Here is a 17,106-nt window from a genome sequence, read left to right as displayed (position 1 = left end):
GACAAGAAAAAAAATCACATGTAAACCATCAATCAGAGATAATCACTGGTAACTTTTGATGTATGTAATTTAAAGATATCTACAGGGAGACCCTGGCCCGGTAGCTCAGTTGGTTAGACTGTCATCCTGATATGCCAAGGTTGCAGGTTCCATCTCTGCTAGGGGCACAGAGAAGAAGCAACCAATTAATGCATAAATAAGTGGAACAATAAATTGATTTTTTTCTCTCTCAAAATCAATTAAAAAAACAAAAACCCTGCCCACACATTAAGAAAAAAGACATATATGGGTATATATGTACACACACACACACACACACATCTATACATATATATTTATTATGTGACAGACATTGAAGTCATCCTGTACATGTGGTTTTGTAATCTGCTTTTCTCCACATACCAGTTTACTATAAGCATCCTTTCCTGACATATAAATATTTCTACAGGATAATTTTAATATCTTCCTGGCATTCCCTTGTTTACATCAGGGGTCAACAGATAGTAATGGCCCATGGGTCAGATCTGGCCAACTGTTTTTGTAAATAAAGTTTTATTGAAACACAGCCACACTTATTTGTTTATGTACTCTCTATGGCTTCTTTTGTGCTGTCAATGAGTAATTGCAACAGAGACTATGGATATGGCCCACAAAGCCTGAAATATTTGTTCTGCGGCCTCATGGAAAAGGTTTACTTCATGAGGTGGGCGCCATTATCATCTCTATTTTCCAGAGTAGGGAATAGGGCAGCGGTTCTCAACCTGTGGGTCGCAACCCCTTTGGGGGTCGAACGACCCTTTCACAGGGGTCGCCTAAGACCATCGGAAAACACATATATAATTACATATTGTTTTTGTGATTAATCACTATGCTTTAATTATGTTCAATTTGTAACAATGAAATTGGGGTCACCACAACATGAGGAGCTGTAGTAAAGGGTCGCGGCATTAGGAAGGTTGAGAACCATTGAAATGGGGACTCTTCAAGCGTATGTAACCGGCCCAGAGTGACAGGGCAGTGAACTGGCCTCTGCCTTTGAAGGCAGGTTTTAAGCACAGTGTGGACTGATACTTAGATATGGTGCAGCTGCGAAGTAATTGAGGAGCCTATAATAGGTCTCAGTGAATGAAAATCAATGAGAGTAGTAAGAAGGCAGTTGACTTTTAGGGGATTACCATTCTATTATTGAACAACTTTTATTATTATTAGGGAAAATCAGTGTAACAGCATTAAAGGCAATTTTGAAAAAGGAAAAGAAATACCATATGACCCAGCAATTCCACTTCTTTTCAGATAAAAAGCAGTGACTCAAATAGATACTTGTACACCAGGGTTCATAGTAGCATGATTCATAATAGCCAAAAGGTGGAGGCAACCAAGCGTCCATCAACAGATGAATGGATAGACAAAACGTAGCTTATCCATACAATAGAATATTCTTCATCCATAAAACACAATGAAATTCTGATCCATGCTACAATATGGATGGGCCTTGAAACCATTAACATTATGCTAAGTGAAATAAGCCGGACACACAAGGACAAATATTGTAGGATTCCACTTAACACGAGGTACCCGGAATAGGCAATTTCATAGAGACAGAAAGTAGAGGTTTCCAGGGGCTGGGGTGAGAGGACTGGGGAGTTGTTGTTTAATGGGGTTTATGTTGAGGATGAGGAGCTGTTTGGGGTACAGAGAATTTATGGTGATGGTTACCCAACGCTGCGAATGTACTTAATGCCCCTGAGCTGTGCTTAGTTATTTCTAAGCCTGGATCTTTGCATTCATATCGTAACTGGTTTATTGTGTCAGGTCGGTGATCAGAGTACAGTGCCCGAGTGCTCAGGTGGGCGCTTTCCCCTCTCACCCCCAGCTCTGAGAGTGGAGGGCTTGACCGTGTTTTCCCCTCTTTCCCACCCTGGTCTCAAATGTTTCCACTTAGTAAGTATCAACTCTCCATTTCAGTTTTTCTCTTTGGTATGCTGACTATGTTTCAGGAAGATGTCTTCTTTTGAGGGAATGATTAAAAACAATTTGTTGAGAATAACATAAACGAGGGAATGACTAAAAGCACTTTGTTGAGAATAACATACATCCGAAAAGCACACACATCCTAAGTGCATGGTGTGGTGAATTTTCACAAGCCCAACCCATCTGGTCGCCAGCATTCAGGTCAGGAAACTGAACGTGATTTTTACTAGAAGACCCCCAAGGGGGCACTTTTATGACCAAGGCAAAGGACCAGAGAACTGATGGGGTGAACTGGTAAGTGCCTCTGTGTTATGGGCGAGCCAACATTCTTGAAAGAACTGAGTGTGTTTCTCACCCATGTTTTGGAGTTTGCGCTTTGTGAACTCATTTGAGTCTGATGATGAAAGAACAGGTTCCCTTGACAGACACTTTGAAGTGAAGCTGGAGGTTACGATGGTCATTAACAGACTTCCCCCCGCTTCCTCCAACCAGACTCCGCTGCTGTGTTTGACATCCGCGTGGTCAATGTCACCACAACTGAAATGACGTTAGAGTGGCAGAGTATAGACAATGCCTCTGACTACATCTACCACCTACAGTTGGAGCCTAAGCATGGCTCTTCTAGCCAGATGAACAGCTCCGACAAAACCGTCACTCTCAGGGACCTGATCCCGGGCACCTTATATAACATCACCATTTTTCCGGAAGTGAACGGTGTCCGGGGGAGCTCCAGCTTCACTGTGCAGTACACCCGTAAGTGTCTTACGGCGCCCTCTTAAAGGGAGTGTCCCCCTGACTCTCACTTGGAGGGCGGGAAGTGGGCGTGGCCCAGGGGCCTTTGTTTCTGGGCTTCAGGTCTGATGTGAAGCTCTTGAAGCTGAAAGATCAGCAAAGGTTCTGCTCTCCCATGGGGCACTAGCGCCGAGCCTTGTGAACTTGGGATTGTCTTTAGAAGCAGAAAGCGACCCCATAAGCACGGGAAACATGCCTGTCCCGTTCATTCCTTGGGAGTTCAGATGAGGGAAGGGCCTGCCTGTCCTTGGTGTTGGAAGATACTGCTCAGATGAGGAGCTCTGCATGCAGCAGTGAGGGAGGCACTTCGCTCATTCGATCTAAATAAGTGTATGGTAGAGATGGTAGTTTATAATATCTTTTTAGCATATATTTTTCGTTCACTAATCAGATTTCAAAAACAGATAGGAAATTATATCTTGAAAATTTTGGACACATACGAAGTGCCAACAGAAGCATGAAAGAGTTTATTCTTTTGAGATATAATCTGTATAACTATTTTCTGAGTATCTTTTTGAGAAGTCTTCCATCTTTTGAATTAGCAAATATTAGGTTTATTCATTCTTTCCCAAAAGGAGCTAGGCTATTTTTAGATGCACGATATAAAAGAGTCCTGGAATTCAAGCTAATACATGCTTCCCCCCCCCCCCCCCCCCAAATCAAGGGCCCAGCAGTGTGTCCGACATTGAAATAAGTCCCGGCACCACATCAGCAACCTTCAGGTGGCAGAACGCTGATGAGGCCTCTCTCACGTACATCTACCGCCTTCTTATTGAGAAAAATGGGAATTCCAGCAACGCAACTGAAATAGTCACAGGCATTGGCATCACCAATGCTACAGTCACCGAGTTAACACCTGGCTCCGGGTACACAGTGAAGATCTTCGCCCTAGTGGGGAACGTCACTGAGTCACTGGCGCCTGGCCGGCAGTCCTTCTGTACAGGTGAGTAGCCACAGGTGCCTGTTGGCCCTCTTCCTGTGGGGTGCCACCTTGCAGGTGGATCCTCCCCACACTTTAGTTTATCAGGTTTTGTGTGGTGTGTTATAATAGACAGTGAGCTCTCGGAGGCCTCCTGTTAGCTTATTAGTGCTCTCTTGTTGCCCTCATCACTTATTCATGCAATAAATATTTATTGAGCACTTACTATATGCCAGGCACTTTACAATGACTCAAATAAGTCCCAGCCTTCCTGGAACTTGCATTCTGGTGGGGAAGACATAATAAACATGATACATTAGTTATTAGATGATGGTGACTGCCAAGGAGAGGGAAAAACACAAGGAAGGAGGAGAGTAGATGATCATCGAGGGGTGCCCAGGGAAAGCCTCAGTGAAAGGGTGCCTTTTGAAAAAAGATCTGAAGGAAGTAAAAAAAAGCCAGCCATGTGGACATCAGGGCACTGGGCATTACAGGCAGAGGGGCAGCCAGTGCAAAGGCCCTGAGGCTGCAGGTGCCTGCTGTGTTGAAGGAAAGCAGGAGGCCAGGGTGGCAGGGTCCACAGGAGCAAGAGGGTGAGGGGTAGTGGTGAGGCCTGAGAGGTAATGGCTGGGGCATGGATGACATCTAGATGGTAATTTATAGTTTGGCTTTTACACTAAGAAGATGAAAAAGATGTTATAATGGATGCTCAGCTTTTCACCTTTTTTGGTCCTTATCTCTCACTGCAAAAGGTGCTCTGAAGAGAAGGGGAGCCCTGCATTTAGCTGAGGGAGTTTCCTGAGAGTAGTCAGGGACTGCTTTGCAGACTGTTATGAAGACCTCGGCTCACAGTTCTGACTGTGGCCCATGGACCACCTTGTTCTCTACTCTCTTTGTACCCACACCTTCCGTTCCTTAGACCAAGCCACTCGAGTGTGTCCGGGCTGATTTAGAAGGCAGGAGACTCATTAGATTAGTCTCCCTGGTAGTGTAGGAGCTGGAACCTCAATGACCTCTGACCTTTCACACAGAGTAGCTAAAAAAATCCCTGCAGCTTTGAGCCACTTTGCTAACTCGGGCTCCATCCCACCTGGTCTAGACTCTGACCTTTGGTATTTGGGAGGCTTCCATTGCTGACCCTTCTCTTAGCTATAATTATTGCAGCCCCCAAAGCAGGAGACAAGTATACCTGAGCATTTGTGACTGCAGGTGGATGGGACAGGAGCTGCAGATATGCATTGGGCAGGTGACCTTGCCAGGCCTCAGGTGGAGAATGTGTGCGTTGCACTAAGTGTCTTGCACAGATTTAAAAAATACAGTGGCATTAAAGTAATGATGATCGTATCCCCAGTGCATTAATATGGAGTTTTTCATTTACATCAGTTTGATGTTGGTTTTCAATAAAATTCTACTGGCCCTCAGATAGTTAACACCTCATTTTAAAGATGAAGAAACTGATACCATTTTATTGATCATTCAGCATATTGTGTGTATAGACAATGCCCTAGACTTGGACTTAGAAAGCCTGGGGTCCAATTTTGGCTTCTCTACTTACTAGCCATGTCATCCTCTACAAATCACTTAACCTCTCTAAGCCTTAGTTGATTCATTGGCAAAACGGGACAGTAATCCCCAAAATGAGATGATGCAGGTGAAGAAGTTGCTACCACCATACTGTGATGAGATGGCTAGCCCGGGCTCTTCCAGTTTGGTGTCCGACAGCCTTTGTTGCACGTAATCCTCAGAGCCCTGCAGCCGAGGCTCAGAGCAGTTGGATGCCGAACCCAACATCACCTAGTTTAGTAATGCCCCATTCAAGGTGAGCCTTGCCTCTTCTACCACACAGCACGCCTGCCTCCTCGTCATGGGCGGACCGGGATCCTACTGCTCTCCAGGTGTCAGTGTTTGCAGAGGCCAGAGCCCCGGAGTCTCATGCTGTGCTGTGCTTGCTTTGCAGACCCGGCCCCAGTCGCCTCTTTCCACTGTGCAGTGGTCCCCAAAACGCCAACCTTGGTGCTCAAGTGGGCCTGCCCTCCCGGGACCAATGAAGGCTTTCAGCTGGAGGTCAGCAGCGGGGACTGGGAAAATACGACACTCCTGGAGGGCTGCTCCTCGGAGGACGGCGCCGAGTACAGGACGGAAGTCACATATTTGAATTTTTCTACCTTGTATGACATCAGCATCACTGCCTTGTCCTGTAACAAGATGGCACCTCCCGCCCAGAACACCTGCCTCACGGGCATCACAGGTGGGCTTCGTGGCAGCAGGGTGCCTGGTAGCACTGCAGTTACCCTGGGAGAGGCTGACCTACTGGGTCTGTGAGTGTGGCCTGGATATCCGCTGTGTGTGTGTGTGTGTGTGTGTGTGTTTAAATTTTTGCTAAAATATTTGTTTTTGTGGGCACGGACTGTTAACCCAACTCTATAGAAACCCAGTCTAAAGAAGCAGAGTAAGAGGGACTTAAGTTTTATATCCCAAAAGTTTCCTTTGCTTTGCAGAATAATTCATTGCCACATTTTCTAATTAGTGAGTTCCCTTACTACATTAAAATTAAGTATTTTTATAGAAATATTTAAATATACAAAAAAGTACAAGGAAGTACACAGAAACCTATGAGCCCATTGTCACCCAGTTTAGTACTTGTTAGCACTTGGCCAATCTTATTTCATTTGTATTCCCGCCCCCCCCCCCCCCCCCCCGCTTCCCTTCTGTGCCGCCCAACACCCCCCCCCCCCATGTGATTACTTTGAGGCCAGGCCCCTGGTCATACTAGAATTTTATTTGTAAATCAAATGTATGTATGTATCGCCCCAAGATAGGAACTTCTTTTTTCTTCCTGCCAAACATAACCATGTTACTATTATCATCTCACATAAAAATGTAGAATACTTTTCGCACTATTTCTAGATATTTAGTCAAGATTCACATTTCCCTAGAATCCACATTAACAAGCTCCCCAGTTGTTTTGGGAAATGGGACCACTCACTGCGTAGGTGCACGGGGGTCCCACAGTTACTCTTCTCAGGCCCGTCTTTGTTTTGTTGCTGTTCTCAGAGAAAATTGCTTCTCTCTTTGCTTCACTTTTACCTGTGTTTTGCTCTCCATGACTTTGCCAACATTAAGTCTTCCATCATCCTGATTGAGTTTGTTTTGCTTTGTGCTTTTAGACCCCTGGATATGTTTCCTTTAGGGCAGCGGTTCTCAACCTGTGGGTCGAGACCCCTTTGGGGGTTGAACGACCCTTTCACAGGGGTCGCCTAAGACCATCGGAAAACACATCTATAATTACATATTGTTTTTGTGATTAATCACTATGCTTTAATTATGTTCAATTTGTAACAATGAAATTGGAGGTCACCACAACATGAGGAACTGTATTAAAGGGTTGCAGCATTAGGAAGGTTGAGAACCACTGCTTTAGGGTATCAGAAAGTTTCCGGACAATTTCTAAAGAATTGGTGGTTATAATTATAAGGGGAAAAAAGCCTCTTACTTCAGGGGCTCTGACTTGGAAAGTCGTTGAGGGATTCTGGGGACAGAGCCTTAGACTTAGAAAGGCAGACCTGGGTTTTGAGTCTAACCTCTGCCTTTTACCAGCGGTGTACTCTCAGAAAAACTACTTAACCTCTCTGAGCCTTGCTCTCCTGAGCTGTGAAAGGGGAGCATAACACCTACCCTCAAAGACTGCTGTACAAAGTATATGAGGCAATAATGTGTGTAGAAGACACTTAAGGGCGGCCTGTGTGGCCGCTCAGGTTGTGCACGGCACCGTTCTAGGGGACACCATTCACATGGACTCGGACATGCGTGGGGCTCCCTGGAGTTGTGGCGTACACAACCGTGCAGGACTGTCCTGGGTCCCGCTCCTTTGGGGGTCCTGCAGCACCCCAGAACATAATGGAAACAATGGATCTTGCGGGTACCTTTTTGTAGTTCTGTCTTATGATGCCATCTCCTCAGCGGGTATCAACTCCTGGGAACAGAAACCGTGTCTGACGCGGCACCTCCAGGGCCGAGCCCAGTGCCGCGTGGCGAGTGGGAGCTTGTCGGAGCTGGTGGTTTCCGAAGCTGAAGCATGTGTGTTAGGATCGAGTAGTCACGGCTCTCATTCAGTCCAGTGACTCTCACTCTGTGATCTGTAGCTCCCTTTCCTCAGATGGATCTTTATGTACAAATTGAACACGTTTTTCATTTGGATAAAAGTGGAGCTGCATTTTCTCCGTTGCCGGGTGGTAATCAGGGAGGTGGAGGGGTGTGGGTTTTGTAGCCGACATTGTTGGGCGCTCAGTGTGCGCCGGGTGAGGGACACACGTTGAGCGAGGCAGGCAGGGCCTTGGGCGTAGGGTGAGGTAGGCAGTGAGAGGGAAGGAGGGTGACTGGCCTGCGGCTGACAGTCTTGGGTGGGAGGCTGGGGGGCTGAAAGGCACGGCTGCTGGGAAACGCGGGAGCCTTGGTTGGCAGTCTCCACAGTTGACAGTTAGACACGGGACACCGCCTCCAAGTGGCCACTGCTGTCAGTTCTTGGGAGGTTGCTAAGCCAGGCCTAGAGCCGTGCTGTCCACTAGAAAATAATGTGGCCCTCATGTGTAATAGGATATATTCTATTATGACATGTTGATGTAACTCAGATTTTTATAGGAGGCATGTGAAGAAAATGTAAATAAAGGAATAGCTGCAGTGAGTTGCGATCACACTCTGTTGAACTCGGTGTATGTAAAATGCTATCGTTTCCACACGTCATCTGTATAAGTGAGCCCGGGAGCTCCCACCACTTCCTTCCCTGCTCCTGCGCCTGCATCTGCTCGGTGTGAGCCCAGCGTACTGTTCCCAGAGCCAGGGCAGGACTTGGGGGCACTGCCGATTCTGTGCTTAATAATTGTTCCGTTTTTGGTTTTGATGCCGATGATCACGTTTGTGTTGTTCTGTTTCAGATCCCCCTCCTCCAGATGAGTCTCCCAATATTACGTCTATTAGTCACAATTCAGTCAAGATCAAGTTCAGCGGGTTTGAAGCCAGCCACGGACCCATCAAAGCCTATGCTGTCATCCTCACCACGGGGGAAGGTAAGGGGGTCACTGTGGGGTGAACAGCCAGTGAGTGACGCCCTGACCAGGCCCCATTTCTGTGCCCACTGAGGCACATGAGAGATACAAATGCATTGTAGCCCACGCTTGGCACTCAGACGGGGTGGGAGGGGGTGGGCTGTGTGCCTGATGATGTAGGTCAGGGGTTGACAAACTCTCTGTAAAGGGCCAGACAGCATATATTTGAAACTTTGCAGGCCTTACCTCTCGGTCGCAGCTGTTCAGCTCTGCTCCTGTGAAAGCAGGCATGGAAGATACAGAAAGAATGAGTGGGTTGTTCTAGTAAAATGCCATTGACCGGAACAGGCTGCGGGCGGATCTGGTGCATGGACTGTAACTTGCCGACCTCCGATCTAGGTTTTTCATCTCTTTTACAACACAGGGTCTTATCTTTTGGGTGGCAGAAGGTGTCTTAAGCAACTTTCTCGGTCTCTCTGTCTCTCTCCCCACCTTCCCCGCCTCCCCCCCCCCCTACACACACACATGCAAATGCACAAGCACAAATCATCAGCACAGCATGACTTGCTCTTGAAAGCGGACACAGTGATTTGCATTTGTAGTGGGAACTTGCAAAGAGCATCGCATAGCTGAGCGAGGAGGTGGAGGAAGGCTGCTTTTCCTTAAATGCCCCAGTACATTCTCTGGAAGTAAGAAACGAACAATGCTAGGGTGTCTGCTAGCTGCGTGGGGGTGCTTTGCACAAAGCCTGGATTGAAAATGCCAAGCTGTGTTGTTTTTGGTGGTTCTTTGTGTTTTTTTTTAAAATTTATTTTTATTGATTTCAGAGAGAGAGGTAGATAGAAACACCAACGATGAGAGAGAATCATTGATTGGCTGCCTCCTGCATGCCCCACCCTGGGAACTGAGCCCGCAACCCCGGGCGTGTGTCCTAACCAGGAATGGAACTCCTGGTTCACTCAGCCATTGAGCCACACCGGCCAGGCCATGGTTTTGATGGTTCTTTAAATGTGAAGACTGCAGCGCAGCTCCTGTGATTTCAACCTGTGATACCATCCTCATGTCGAGGGAGGTGGAGCGCAAACACACCACTAGGTGTGTGATCCTGCAAAACCTGCGGCAGAATCTCAGGCAGTGACATCGAGGTCTTTCTCTGTCTTTCTGCCTTTTGTGTTGAGTCTGTTTCAAATGTCTAGTCAGTTTTCTCTGAGGGTTTTCAGCAAATTCCACACCCGGGCCTCTGCTGAAAGAGGGTGGCCGAATTGCATAGTGGCCAGCCTGTGATGGATGAGGCCACAAGCTCCAGTCAGATCGTCTGGGTTAGAAATACCGCTGTACCACATAGGCAGTGTGGCCGTGGGTCCTTTCGATTTCCGTGCCTTCATTTTCCCATCTGTCAAATGGGGATGATAAACCAATGTGATGAGATGACGGTGGCGGTTCAACGAGCTCCTGTAAGTAAAGCACTGGCACGGAAAGCATCCTTGAGAGGTGGCGTCTCGTCACCGTCACCCAGTGTCACTGTCCTTATGTGGCTTGCCAAGTCTCTCTGCAGTCATTTCCTTATGGCTTCCCTTCTGTGCGCCTTTCTTAGCTAACCCGTCTGCAGAGGATCTGAGCTACACCTACGGAGATTTCAAAAGGGGGGCCTCGGCCACTTACGTGACGTATCTCATCACAATGGACGAACAGACGCGTTCGCCGGGCCTGTCGGAAGTCCTGAAATACGAAATCGCCGTGGGGAACGAGTCCAACACCCACGGCTACTACAACGGGAAGCTGGAGCCCCTGGGCTCCTATCGGTAAGGTCTCCTGGTTCCTCCTCTGTGGGGGCCGAGCCTCCCGGGCGCAGAGCTTTCCGTGCCTGGGAGCCGGACACGCTCAGCCGCCTCTCTTTCCTCCGGTCACCCCACAGGGCTTGTGTGGCCGGCTTCACCAATATCACCTTCAGCCCCGAGAGTGGACTCATAGACGGGAACGGGAGCTACGTGTCCTTCAGCCGCTACTCAGAGGCCGTGTCCTTGCCCCAGGACCCAGGTAGAGAGAGAACATCAGTGCTGCTAGCAGTCCTGTGGGTGTGGCTGCCAGTGTCCACAGAAGGCTGGGTGCCCCATGGGCTCCAGGAGGGTTGATTGGAGTGCCTGGTTTCTCTTCTCAGAAGTTGAGGTGTCGCTAGGCCATGTGGTCCCCACGGCCCCTGTCCCCTTCTCTGAATGCCAGCTGCACTTCAGTCTGCAGTTGTGTGTGTGCCCACGTGCCAGACACGCAGGGTGACTCAGTGCCTAGAATCCTCGAAGGAGCCACAGGGATCGTCTTGTCCAATTCATCTGAGAAATGAGGGCGTTAAAGCCCAGAGAGGGGCAGGGACTCCCTGTGGCTTAGGGACGGCCCTGACATTTGGTCTCAGACTCCGCGTCAGCCGCTCCTGCCCTTTATCACTCAGAGCGCGGTGATCTAGGGGCGTCAGGGACCCAAGCAGGAATCGTCCCCTCCCTCCAGGCCAGAGTCAGAGGGACCCACTGGCTGGTCAGTCTGTCTGGTTTTCGCACTTGGTAGTTGCTCACTACAGGAAAGAATTCCCGCCCCAGGAGCGAGGTGCTGGGAGTCTCCACACCTGCCCCAGCGGGCAGGTGGGTTCACGTCCCCTGAGCACGGTGCTGTCGGCACCTCTGCTCACTGTGGCTGTTAGTCTCAGCAGGTGAGAAGTGTGCCAGTGTTGCCTCACCAAACAGGGCCGAGCCCCGAGACGCTCCCCACTCCCACCGCTACCTCAACTCGAGTGGTTGGGCTGCTGCGCGCAATTTCACTTGAAGAAAGGAATCCGTGGGTTAGAACCTGAGAATCGCTGCGCTAGCCCGGTTCCCTAAATTTGCCGCCGGGGAAACAGACCTGGAGACCTGGGGATGCAGCAGTGAGTTTCCGAGGCCCTCCAATTAGTGGTGAGCTGGGGACCAGTAACCCAAATGCCTAGACTAGTTTTAGGCCCAAAGGTATTGAACCTTGTGTATGTCACACACACACACACACACACACACACACACACACACACACGCACACTCACACCCGGTGGCTGGGGAGCACCTCCTGAGGGTGCCTCCCCTTTGGACTTCTCCCAGGTGTCATCTGTGGAGCTGTGTTCGGATGTATCTTTGGTGCCGTGGTGATTGTGGCTGTTGGAGGGTTCATCTTCTGGAAAAAGAAAAGGTGACTGGTGCTTGCATTAATAATAATGGACTATGTTTTGAAGACAGCTTTTTATTGTGGGAAATTTCACTGTTACACAATCGGAGGGAATAGTGTCTCGAGCCCCCGGCCCCCTTCTCCACAGTCTCGATGGTATGAATAGTCTTAGTTCATCTCCACCCCGAGCTGGGGGACTTTAAAGCCGATCCCAGCCCTGACGTCAGGCCATGGGTAAACACTGCGTGTAGGTTGCTCCTTTTATTGACTTATTATTTATTTATTTAAAATATATTTTATTGATTTTTTACAGAGAGGAAGGGAGAGGGATAGAGAGTTAGAAACATCAATGAGAGAGAAACATCCATCAGCTGCCTCTTGCACACTCCCTACTGGGTATGTGCCCGCAACCAAGGTACATGCCCTTGACCGGAATCGAACCTGGGCCCCTGCAGTCCGCAGGCCGACGCTCTATCCACTGAGCCAAACCGGTTAGGGCAGGTCTCTCCTTTTAAACAGTGCGTTCTAGTTCACAAACCAGTTTCCAGGTGTTAAGAGATTTCCATTTAGAGTTAGCTAACTTTGGACACGGGCCCTGTCTCTGGCTCAGCGTTATTGTCCTCATGTGTGAAGAAGGGGGGGGGGGGCGGGGAACAGTGTCTAACTCACGATGCTGACGAGTATTAAATAAACAAAGTGCTTTGCACAGTGCTCGCACCTGGTATGCTATGACCAGCATCTGGGGGTTAAATGGCTCCGTTTTGAGTGCTTACCGGGTGCCTGCGTTTGTGCTTCCCTCGAATTCTCACACGAGGCAGGTCTTGCAGGCCCCATGGCAGGAAGGAGCTGAGTGTCGGAAGTGCGGAGACAGACGTGAAGCTGGTCTTCGCTCTGGCATACCCCCTTGCCTGGCTGTGTGCTGTGTGACGCCTGCATCTCCGCCGAGATGCATCGCTGTCACCAGGCCAAAGGACTTTGCTACCGGCCCAGGGTTTCTAGTGGGGCCTCGCAGGTTCTTCTCCACCACCTTGGCCTATTGAGTTGACGGGCAGTGCTCACCGTCCAGTGTTTTGCATTAGATTCTAATACCTTTTTTTTTTTTGCAAGGGAGGGGCCCAAACCAGCTTTATTGTGTCTTGTTAAAATAAAAGTGATATGTGCTGTGTCAAAAACCAAGAATCAAAGCAAGAGCAAAGGAAATAGATAATCCACAATTGTAGCATATGAAACGACCCTTAACATGGATGTAATTACAAAACTCACACAGAGTCGTACATGCATACACACACAAGTGGAACCATATGATACATATTGTTTTCCAGCCTGCTTTATTCACTTTAAGACGTGGGTAACTTCATTTCTTCTTCACTTTAAATGGCAACAGAGTATTCAGCCCTATGGATATTATTTAACCAATTTCCTAATTTTTTTTCTTTGCCACAGTTATTTGTCCTTGTGCCTAAACCTTTGGGCACATTCATGATTATTTCCTTAAATTCCAAGCGGGCAGCGGCTGAATCGGGGTATACATGTTTTCGATTTTGATACTAGAGCCAAATTCTCTTCCAGAAAGTGTTTCTAACATCCATATGGGGCTTAGCCAAGAGTGCAGGAGAGCAGCAGGCGCCCACTACCTTCCCTGTGCTGGGTATAGTTTCTGGTTTATTCCGTTAATGGATCAGAAAGGCTTTATAAAAGCAGAGTATGAAACAGCAAGTCTCACTTTAAAATAAGGTAATGCTGCTGATACTTATTTATGCCAGGGATTTCCTCAAAGCCGCTGAGGAGGAGCCATCCACACTTTTAGATGGTGCAAAGAGAGGATCTCCACAGGTCTACATAGTCAGCATTGGTTGCTTAAATCGTTAAGCTTGGTGTCATATATGGATTAATGCCCAGGGGAAAGGCATTTCGTAGATACATGAAAGGGACAAAGTACAGAATTAACATTTTTTTTTCTTATCTAATTTTTTTTTCCTTTTAAAACAGGAAAGATGCAAAGAACAATGAAGTGTCCTTTTCTCAGATTAAGTAAGTCTCTAGTGTTATGAGCTTTATTTTAAGACATTCCATCCCCCATCCGTTCAGTAACGGTCTAGACAATTTTTGATGGAAACTGCTATCCCTTTTCCTGATTGACACATTTCGCCAGGAGCGTCCAGAAGCTCTTGCTGGCTTTGTTATTTATTCTGCAAGGAATCTGTGGGGATCGGTCTCCTGCACTAGCTTCTTGCCATGGCCACTGTGGCAAGTAGGACCATATGTACGACATTCTACCAACACTTCCACGAATAAATAGATATTTTGCGATTAAAATATAGGCTATCAAGATCTAGGAGCAGAGAATTTGCTCAGAGTTACAAAGCTGAACAGTTACATCACGGGGTCTAGAAGTCGAATTCCCGAATGCACGTTTCTGAGTTTTGTAAATAACACGCCACTGACCCCTCCACCAACACTCCCTCCCTCCAGAAAAGTATACTGTGGATTTTCTCCTTTTGGGAAGCTGTTTACTGTCACCTCCAGAGGCATGGTTGGTTGAGTCATTTTTTCTAATTGCCTATTTTTTTTTTCTTTCCCTTTCTATGGTGAAGACCTAAAAAGTGAGTAAGCTCTTGGCTTTTTAAAAAATAACTCGCATTTTTCTATTTTAGACTTGGTTGAGCGTATAACGTCCTAATACGTTGTTTTGTTTTCTTAGATCCAAGCTAGTCAGAGTGGAGAATTTTGAGACTTACTTTAAGAAACAGCAAGCTGACTCCAACTGTGGGTTTGCAGAAGAATATGAAGTATGTGGTTGTAAATATTGTGCTTTCTATTGCTTCGTTCTCCCTGAAAGTTGTAAAACTGCCCGTTTTCGTTTTATGGTGAAGCTCTGGGTAAGAGGCGGCCCGCTGGGAGGGGACAGCAGCCCTTGTGTTTCCCCCGGGTCACACTGCTGCCGTGTGGCCTGTGAGCACTTAGATCAGGGCTGGGGAACGTCCATCCTCCTTATACGGCCCATGAAATCATTTGGTCTGGCCCTGCCAAGGCATTAGGGGCGAGTTAATTACATATTTGACCAATATAGCAGGCTAATGTTTAAGTTGATAATTTTGTATGGCCCGCGAATGATGTTATAAATACCCAAATGGCCCTTGGCAGAAAAAAGGTTCCCCACCCGTGACTCACTACTAGTAGATGGACCTTTGATTCTCGCTAGTGTTGATATCTAAAGGCTATGCAGAGATACAGAAACCGGGAATTCAAGCTAGCGGGCTGTTAACTATATCTGAACACTAACTAAATGGACAACTTATTTGTTTTATTTTCAGGATCTGAAGCTTGTTGGGATTAATCAACCTAAATATGCAGCTGAACTGGCTGAGAACAGAGGGAAGAACCGCTATAATAATGTTCTGCCCTGTAAGTTGTTTTTTTTCCCCACATGGCCTTCCTTTTTTTCCTGTCCTTGGCCATCGCTGCTTAGCAGTGGAAGGAAGGGGAATCAAAATACCAACTAGCCACTTCCACAACCGTTCATTAGTCACCTGCTGTGTGCTAAGCATTGTATTCCGGCATCTTCCATTGGATCCATTCCTCACGACAACCTTATAAAATAGGTAGTGGGATATTTATTTTGCAAATGAGGAAAATGAGGCACAGAGTAGCTAAGTGACTTGTGGCAGGACCAGGCTTGGGCTAGGTCTGTCTGTCTTTTTTTAAAAAATATATATTTATTGATTTCAGAGATGAAGGGAGAGGGATAGAGAGACAGATACATCGATGAGAGAGAAACATCATTGATCGGCTGTCTCCTGCATGCCCCCTACTGGGGATTGAGCCTGCAGCCCAGGCATGTGCCCTGACAGGGAATGGATCCTGTGACCTCTTGGTTCCTGGGTGGATGCTCAATCACTGAGCCATACAGGCTGGGCTGTAGCTTTTGAGGAAAAGGTAAATTGCTGAGGGTGTTACCTGGCTCGTGGCTCTCACCCAAGGATGCTCACAGCGGTGGATTGTGTTGTCTGAGAAGGCGGGGTGGCCTGGTTAGAGCTGGGGCCCTCGTGCCAGGCTGCCTGGATTCGATCCTTGATTCTGCCACTGACTTCCGTGTAGCCCCTCTGTGCCACGGTGACATAGGGTGACTGTGAGGATTAAATGTGGCCGCATGTGTAAATGCCACCCTGAGTCCCCATAAGGGGTGACAGGGCCCCTGAGCTACCTTGTGCCTCTTTTTCCTCTCTTGTATGTCTCTCTCCTCAAATGTTTGCTTCCCACGAGGACCTTTTTTCCTCTTAAACCCGCAGATGATATTTCCCGTGTCAGACTTTCAGTCCAGACCCATTCAGCCGACGACTACATCAATGCCAACTACATGCCTGTAAGTGGGGAGAGGTTCTCAGAGCACTGGCTTGTTGGGGTGACCTTCAGAGCTCCCCTTTCTGTTCCTTTGACATTGAATATGTGTGGCTTTCCGTTTCTAGGGCTACCATTCCAAGAAAGATTTCATTGCCACACAAGGACCTTTACCCAACACTTTGAAAGATTTTTGGCGTATGGTTTGGGAGAAAAATGTATATGCCATTGTCATGCTGACCAAATGTGTTGAACAGGGAAGGGTAAGCATCTTTTAAAAATTATACATTATTAAATTTTTTAATTCTTTTTTCTTTCTTTTTTTTTTTTTTTTTTTACTGTGGTGGAAGGTTAAGTATCTTAAACACCATTTGTCTTTTTAAGTCTTTTCCATTTGTCTTTAAAAACACACACACTTCACCAAACATTAGCACCTCTATTCTTAGAAACTTGTTTCTGTCTTTATATTTTCCAAGTGAAAAGTTAAAAAATAATATTATTTAAAATAACATAGAATAAAACTACAGAGTAAAAAAAAAAAACCTTTAAAAACCTATTTTATTATTACCTTCATTTGTGGACAAATAATACTCTCGGTTCATTGAGTGACTGCTGCGGGGGTTGGTTAATTCCAGGAGGTGGGTAGACCGCCAGGCCTGGAACAAGATACTGCTGCTCACGGCCCAGCCCCCTCCGGCTGTGGTTGGGTGCAGGCGTCGTGTCTCTAAGCAGCCAGCGTTGTCGGTGAGACGGGTACTCGGCCAACCTGGTGATTTTCAAACGTGGTTTTTAGCACTGGAAACTTCTTGATGCAAAATCTTAGCCTTTTCCCCAGATACGTCTCAGCAGTCCCCTCTCCCTTGT

At 47.3% G+C, this 17,106-nt stretch overlaps 1 protein-coding gene across 1 annotated transcript in view; it reads left to right on the top strand.

The window, feature by feature from the left end:
- PTPRJ (protein tyrosine phosphatase receptor type J) overlaps positions 1-17,106 on the top strand; it is a 141,121-nt gene that overhangs the window by 110,798 nt on the left and 13,217 nt on the right. Inside the window, exons 9-21 of the mRNA XM_059709372.1 lie at positions 2,464-2,724; positions 3,428-3,706; positions 5,640-5,930; positions 8,614-8,745; positions 10,319-10,526; positions 10,640-10,761; positions 11,841-11,928; positions 13,894-13,935; positions 14,499-14,507; positions 14,606-14,693; positions 15,219-15,309; positions 16,194-16,267; positions 16,371-16,505. Coding sequence (XP_059565355.1) covers positions 2,464-2,724; positions 3,428-3,706; positions 5,640-5,930; positions 8,614-8,745; positions 10,319-10,526; positions 10,640-10,761; positions 11,841-11,928; positions 13,894-13,935; positions 14,499-14,507; positions 14,606-14,693; positions 15,219-15,309; positions 16,194-16,267; positions 16,371-16,505 — 1,820 coding nt within the window. The remainder of the gene's footprint in view (positions 1-2,463; positions 2,725-3,427; positions 3,707-5,639; positions 5,931-8,613; positions 8,746-10,318; positions 10,527-10,639; positions 10,762-11,840; positions 11,929-13,893; positions 13,936-14,498; positions 14,508-14,605; positions 14,694-15,218; positions 15,310-16,193; positions 16,268-16,370; positions 16,506-17,106) is intronic.

This window comes from Myotis daubentonii, chromosome 9 (assembly GCF_963259705.1).
Source record: "Myotis daubentonii chromosome 9, mMyoDau2.1, whole genome shotgun sequence".
NCBI lineage: Eukaryota > Metazoa > Chordata > Mammalia > Chiroptera > Vespertilionidae > Myotis > Myotis daubentonii.
The sequence above is the reverse complement of the archived record's forward strand: the minus strand, read 5'-3'. Positions and strand labels throughout refer to the sequence as shown.